The sequence below is a fragment of the Lactuca saligna genome, chromosome 4 (assembly GCF_052625555.1).
Source record: "Lactuca saligna cultivar CGN05327 chromosome 4, ASM5262555v1, whole genome shotgun sequence".
NCBI lineage: Eukaryota > Viridiplantae > Streptophyta > Magnoliopsida > Asterales > Asteraceae > Lactuca > Lactuca saligna.
In genome coordinates, this window is record NC_136420.1 from 207,961,667 (window position 1) to 207,969,136 (window position 7,470).

General features: G+C 35.2%; 2 protein-coding genes across 2 annotated transcripts; one reads left to right on the forward strand and one right to left on the reverse strand.

The window, feature by feature from the left end:
- Positions 1-209: 209 nt before the first annotated feature.
- Positions 210-2,063, forward strand: LOC145043289 (signal peptidase I). The gene is made up of 3 exons (XM_078991890.1): positions 210-493; positions 697-1,011; positions 1,114-2,063. The coding sequence occupies exons 1-3, from the start codon at positions 338-340 to the stop codon at positions 1,837-1,839; spliced, it is 1,197 nt and encodes a 398-aa protein (XP_078848016.1). The 5' UTR covers positions 210-337; the 3' UTR covers positions 1,840-2,063.
- Positions 2,064-3,703: 1,640 nt separating this feature from the next.
- LOC145043291 (protein NRT1/ PTR FAMILY 4.5-like) lies at positions 3,704-7,043 on the reverse strand. The gene is made up of 6 exons (XM_078991891.1): positions 6,934-7,043; positions 6,781-6,859; positions 5,927-6,144; positions 5,414-5,854; positions 4,773-4,885; positions 3,704-4,690 (listed from the first exon to the last, which is right to left on the reverse strand). Exons 1-6 carry the CDS (start codon positions 6,934-6,936, stop codon positions 3,790-3,792), a joined length of 1,755 nt encoding a protein of 584 aa, XP_078848017.1. The 5' UTR covers positions 6,937-7,043; the 3' UTR covers positions 3,704-3,789.
- Positions 7,044-7,470: the final 427 nt, after the last annotated feature.

A 7,470-nucleotide genomic window follows, 5' to 3' on the forward strand; every position in this document is an offset into this window, starting at 1 on the left:
GGTGATAGCCTGTCATATTACCTAAATGTGAACAAACAAAACAAGTTAGTTACCTTAATGTGTACAAAAAAAAGAACATTACCTATATATGGACAATTGAAATAGTTAGTTACCTAAATAAGTCATTTTCCCTTTTTGTTTTCATTTCTTTAATTCTAGAAAGGGCATAGACATAATTAATGTCCAAAAAAACGGGTATAATCGTAATTGACAATCATAACCAGATCTGAAAAGTGGGAAAATAGCGTTTCACTTGAAATTAAGCAAAACGTTCTTTCTCCACTCGTTGATAGAACAGGAAATCAAACTCCCAAAAACCAGAATTCAATCAACGAAGATGATGATGAAGATGATGACAATGATCATAACTAGAATAATTTTCTTGCTCCTGTTTTTGTCACACGCAATCGCTTATACACGGTTTAATCTTTCTCATTTCATCTATCCGAAAATCAGCGACGAATTTCGCCCTCAACCATCTCTTTTCCTAAAGGTAAAACACTCGATTCATGTTTAACTCGAATGTGTTTCTTATAGTGTCACTGTCGTCAATTTTTGATTTGCAACTTTATTTCTGATTCACAAATTCGAAATAAAAGTCGTATAAAAAAATCTTCAGCCAATTGACGAATTGAACAAAGTGTTTACAAATAGTTCACCTCAATTGATAATTAACTTCGTAGCTCTTTATTATAGGATATTCTAGGAGAAATATCTGCTACTGAACACTGGAAGTCGGAAGACTTTAGGGTTTTGAATCTGGAAATAGAGAAGGTTAAGTTTGGGAATTTGCAGAGATACGAGATTGAGTTTCTGTTAAGGAACAAGAAAGATTATGTATTTAATTCGATGGATAATGTTTCTTCATGGAAGAGATTTAAAGACAAAGAAGGCGATTTTGAGGTTATGGCTAATGAAGTGAGTTCAAAAGCAGTTCTTGGATCAATTCAAATCGAAGGGCCTGTTGAATTACTAGTTTCTGGAGACAATGAAATGTCTTTGCTACTACCAGTATGCTCCTTTCTCCAAACCTCCATCCTAATTCCTACTAAATCTTCTTATTTTTAATTTTCTTTGAGGTTTTGTTATACCTCTATTTACAATGTGTTTCAGTGGAACACATCACATTCTGGTCTGAAGAGGATACTTGTTGGAGAAGACGTAACTGTAGAAGTGAAGAATGCAAATGAAGTCTCTCTTTTTAAAACATCAAATCTTGGACAACAAGCAGATTCAAAACATAATCTTATTGATCATATCTTTCCATACATGACATGTACGCCATTGCTTCCAGTAAGAATTTCCGGATCTTCATCTGTAGTTGCCTTCAGGACTCAAAATCCAGGTGCACACATCACATCAAATCTTCTATCCAATCATGTTATTGAATTGCTACCAGATAAATGTTACTCCAAACATACATATAAGAAGCAACCATGTCCTATTAAATCATTGAGGTTGAGGATAAGATTGTTGGAAACAGTATTGAAGAGCTTATTAGGTGATAAAATTGGTTATGGGGCTAAACTTAAAGCAAAGATTGAAGCATCAACTGCTTTTCGTTTTGTGATTGAAATAGAAAGGAAAATTAGGATGAATGATACTAGGTGGACTACTATGGAAGAATGGAGAACAAAGCCTAGTGTTGAGCATGTATGGTTTGATGTATTGGCAAGAATTGAAAATAGGAGGTTAATGCCAATAGTTGTTAAGAAAATGAAGCCTTTTGTTGGAGTAGATTCATCTGCATGGAGTAATTTGATGGCAAATATGTCTTTTACTAAATTGTCATCTGTTCTTGTAGCTCCTGAGGCTCTTACACTTGATGTGAATTGGTAGGAAAATTGTATTGTGGAATAACTTTCATCCTCATATGTATTGAGTTACTTGTAAAAAAGGTTTATAGTTTGAAGTTTGTAAATCGAGTTCAAATACATTGTAAGAGAGAGAAGAAAATGAAGATTTGAGTAATGAAGAACCAAAAGGGTACATTTTTCATTGCAAATGTTTTGCCTCAATAAATGATGGAATATAGTGTGATTCTTAATTGTTAATCAATAGAAGTAAGCATTATGTCTTGAACTCTTGATTTTGATTACTCAACCAATTGATGGAATGAGCATTGGACATTGTACACTAAGGTGTTGTTTGTTTTTTAATAAGTAAAACGTCTGAGTCTGTTGACTCTGCAGAAGAAAAGGTGGACCAAAAGTGTCATAAGCTATAAAGTTTAGTGGGAACACATCTGCAGAAGAAGAGGTGGACCAAAAGTGTGATAAGTTATTAAACTTAGTGTACGTATATTACTGTAAAACCGTATACATTGGTCATTACCAATATAACAAAATTTTTAACTATAATATATGCAATAATGACAATAAGCATTATGTGATTCTTAATATCAACAAATGAGCTTGTCATTCATTTATAGATTTCTTTCCATAAAAGAGAGTGAACATACTTTCTATTTTGGAATTCAATTCAATGATGTGATTATTCCCATTTCATCTAACCACTTTTATGACTTAGCTAATTTCACTCCAAAATTGCTTATCCAAGCAATTTAGCGCCATATCACCGTTAACCCTTGAATTATAGAGTTAACTCATGCTAATATAATAACAGCATTTTCCACTAAAATGTAAGTCCCATGGGGTATCCCTTTTTTATGCTCTACCATTACTTCAAAATACATTAGGGTCTCCCTCACTTTCCCATTGCCATTTAAGTCATTACCCCAAACCCCCTAAAATTTACGAAACCCTTGTTAAGATTCAATCCACAAAGCTATAATATAGATATCATACCTTGATTTTTGATTGTTAATTTAACATAAAGATGTTACATTTTGCCAAAATCTGACTTTAATCGCTACAAAAACTACAAAATCACACATACCGATTTTAAGGATATGTTAATGTCGAATTGATTTTGGAATGTTAATTTAACACCAATTGATTACAGCAAGTTGCTACGGAGTGGCGGTGACGAATTAGAACCCAAAATCATGTTGTTTCTTATGTAAGTGAAACCGAAAAAAATAAGAGAGTAAATAATACTAAAGGCGGCCTAGTGCTTGGCGGATGGGCGGTAGTGGGATGATACTGATGGTCAGACTACAAACGACATGACAGATTGCAAAACTGGTGGTCAGGTGGGAGCGATCATCAGGACGACATCGTATGATGCTTCAGAGATGTTGATAATGCCCACACAAAGTTTCATATTTCAAGACTTTTTTTATATTCTTTTTCCCTTTATTGTTTAACTTTATATGAACTAGAATATTGGCTCATTATTACATTTTAAGTGGATTCAAGTATAAAATATATTCACATATTTTGATCCATTTTTTTTTGGAAAATTTTATAAGGTAGGTCTCTAAAAATTATAAGACAGTCTACTGTTTTTTTCATTCATAACTTATATTATTTTTACAAAAATTAGATGGGTCCTAACACCCATCTTCACTATATATAGATTCGTCCATGTTGCGATGTCATTATCTTTTATTCATTACTTTGTAATACACATGAAAAAATATACAAAATTATAGATACAATGAGGATGGGTACTTATATGTATACGGTATACAATATATATGTATACGGTATATAAAAATATACAAAATTATAGATACCATGAGGATGGGTATTTATACATATACGGTATACAATATATTCGTATACGGTATATAAAAATATACAAAATTATAGATACCATGAGGATGGGTACTTATACGTATACAGTATACAATGTATACGTATACGATATACAATATATCTTTACCTACACATTAGACATCTCAATCTTTCTTTCACTTATGTCATCACCGGTGCTCCCTTCACCAATTTGCTTCACACTCACACTCATACTCACACCCACAATCTTATATTTATACCAATTTGCACACATCAAATACACCCCTAAATTCACTAAACTTAACACTGCTAACAACCAATAAAAATAATTCAACTTATCTCTATTCAAATTATTACTACCTAACCACCCACCACTCACTTTGTTCACCACCTCCACCACAATCGAGCTCAAATAATATCCAAAAGCCAATGAACACCATGAAATAGATGTCCCAAGTGACTTCATCCCCGATGAACTCTCTTCATAAAAAAACTCCAACAACCCCACCAACGTAAACATATCCGCCACCCCAAAAATCGCGTATTGAAACCCTAGCCAGAAAACCGTTAATGGTAGCGGGCCCGGTGAATCCACCATGTTGTTATCAATCGCGACGTTTTTCCGGTGGGTTTCCACGATTCCGGCGACCATCATTGAGATAATGGAGAGGATTAATCCGATTCCGATTCTTTGAAGGTGTCTGATTCCGGTTGGAATCCCGGTTACCCTTCTTACCAATGGGACAAAAACCCGATCGTAAATTGGAATCAGGATAAACATGAAGAGAAGCGGGATTACTGGAATTGAAGGACCCGGGACTTTGAAACCGAGGAGGTTTCTATCCATGGTTGTGCTTTGTTGAATGGTGAAAGTTTGAAGTTGGGCTAAACATGTGTTCATGAAGATCGTGCTTAGTATAATTGGGAGCATTCGGATTAGAATTTTTGTTTCTTCGATTTGTGTTACTGTGCAAAGTTTCCATGACCCTGATTGTTGGTGATCGGATGCATCGAGTAATGTTGTAATAACTGCTGCCTTGTCAAGACATCTAAACATGAAAATGAGGGATTAGAAAGGATAAAAATAAACATAAATGGGAATGTTTGGATTTTAAAGATATAAAACCACACCTGAATTGATTTGTTCTTTGAAGAATATCCGCTTCTTTGTCATAAATCTCATGCAACTCCTCCGTCGCCTCTGGTATTGGTATATTGCGGTTTCTAATAGCCACCACAAATACCTGAATAATAGAGATATTGTTAATCCATGTGATGATCTATGACTATTTGGATTTTAAGCTTTCTAGGGCTGATTTCGATGATGTAGATGATAAGGGCATTTATGTCTTTTGCACAGACAAGAGATTTAGAGCAAGTCCTTGTCCGACCTTGTTCCATCCTTTTAAGGCGACAAAAATTGTGATTTTTGTCCCATTGACACCAATCAGTCCAGTCCAATGGAGCCAAACACAGTAAAACTTGTTATGTCATTTCCTACGTAACAAACGGAGCCGAAGGCTCCGTTTGTTATACAGGACTAAACATGATGGCCTTGTACTGTGTTTGGTGTGTATTGGACTGGTCCTGATTGATGTCAATGAGACAAAAATCAGAATTTTCGTCGCCTTAAAAAGGAAGAACAAGGTCGGACAGGGACTCGCTCTTGATCTCTTATCTGTGCAAAAGACGTAAATGTCCTTGTCATCTATGTCATCGAAAATAGCCTTAGAAAGCTTGTCCAGTCCTAATATATACTTATGTTATTATACCTTCAAAATTCGAAGAATTGGGCTTTCTCCTTTGGGCACATAACTCCGATACGTGGATTTCCCCATGAGTAAGAAAAGAGCTGCTACTAAAACAGCTATAGAGCACACCGTAAACGCCCAATCCCAACCTTGGTTTGAACTAATCCAGACAACAAAAGTGACACCAAATATAGCTCCAGTTGTGACACTAAACAAAAACCAGTTGAAAAAGCTTGCAAGTGATTCCGCCTCTTTAGGGTCTCTTTCATCAAATTGATCAGCTCCCAAAGAAGGCAGAGCACCTTTAATCCCACTGCTCCCAAATGCAATTAAATACAGACCTGTAAACAGTATTGCTTCTTGACCACTTCCTGCTGGTTCACATTCACTCCCTAGGCTAGCGTTACAGGGGATTGGTCTTAACTCTTGGAAGTGTGCTTGAACTGCTAGAAGTGCATACCCCTGAAAGTTAATGAGTTAAACAGATTATTTATGAAATTGCATTTTTTTTCTTCTATATTTAATGTAACGTACCACGACTTCAAAAGATGCGAATAAAATGCAAGTCTTGAATCTTGATAAGTAGGTGTCGGATATGAAACCTCCAAAGAGTGATAGGAGAAATGCAGTGCCCATGAAGTTTGTGAGGGTTGTTGCTGACTTAGTCAAACTGAAGTTCATATAACCATAAAAGTAAGTCACCAAGCTGACAGCCATTGATAAGAATGCCATGTTCTCTAGCCCTATCATAGCTGCATAAATTGTCAAGCAAACAACAGTCAAGAATAGGCGCAAATTCAACTAAAAAGAAAAAAAAAAAAAAAAAAAAAACTTAGGCTTCCGTTATGTAGGAATTACGATAGGACATGGCAGAGCAGGTTGTATTGTGTTTGGCATGCATTGGACTAAGCCTGAGACGGATGTCAATAAGACAAATTTGTATTTTTTGCTCCAACCAAAAAGGTGGAACAAGGTAGGATAGAGACTCGCTTTCGATTTGTTGTGTGTGGAAAAGACGTGAATGCCCTTGTCCTCATCATCGAAAATATCCCTAGAAAGCTTTTGTAGTCCCATTCTTTTTCATGTAACAAACGCAGCCTTAGGTTGCGTTTGTTAGATGTGACGTGGTAGGACCGGCCTAGGCAAGCTTTAGTGATGAGGACAAGGGTATTTATGTCTTTTGCATAGACGAAAGATCGATAGCAAGTCTTTGTCCTACTTGTTTCACTTTTTTCATTGGGACAAAAAAAGAAAAATACAATTTTTGTTTCATTGACATCGGTCTTGGTCCAGTGTACGCCAAAAACAGTATAACCTGTTATGTCATACGTAACAAACGGGCCTTATGGCTATAGATGCCAACAGTTTTATTAGCTTAAAAAAAATACCATATACAAACATAGCAGCTCTCGTGCCACCAAGCCTTTTTTGGTGTCTAGGTTGTATTTTGACATGTCCACCAATCCCCTGCAAATTGTCATACAATGTGAGTATAAACTGGCATGTTAATAAAAAAAAAAAAATTAGTATGCAAGTGTTACCATTTTATGAAGATCGATCTTCTAGTTCTTCAAAGTTTGGTGTGAATGTGTTTCTGACATCTTTCAAGGTTGTTTTTATAAGGGAGGAAGTTTGTCTTATCACTTTGAGGAATCAAACAGCATCTTTAAGGTTTGGAGAAACTTGTCTCTCTAGCAAATAAACAAAAGGAATGTCAAAACGTATTTGTTCTTTTTATATCTTTATTTCATATATAATTAATTATATGCAATATTCCAAACTCTAGTAGGAACATGTCTACATCTGTTTGATTGAAACTGCATTATTGATTTTTTTACCCTGTTGTCATTTACCTTTTTTTTGGCGATGCCACAAGATTATATATGTTTTGCTGGTTAAGATGTCTTAATCTCCATCGATTTTAAAATCGGGTTAAATTCAGGTATACCAATGTACTTTTACTGTGTTTATCATCCTATATATGATTTGATAAATACCGGACCTCTCTCTTCCTTTGTAAGAACTAAAAATGAAGTTACGATGCTTATGGATATTTCAAATCCTGATGTTTTGGGAAC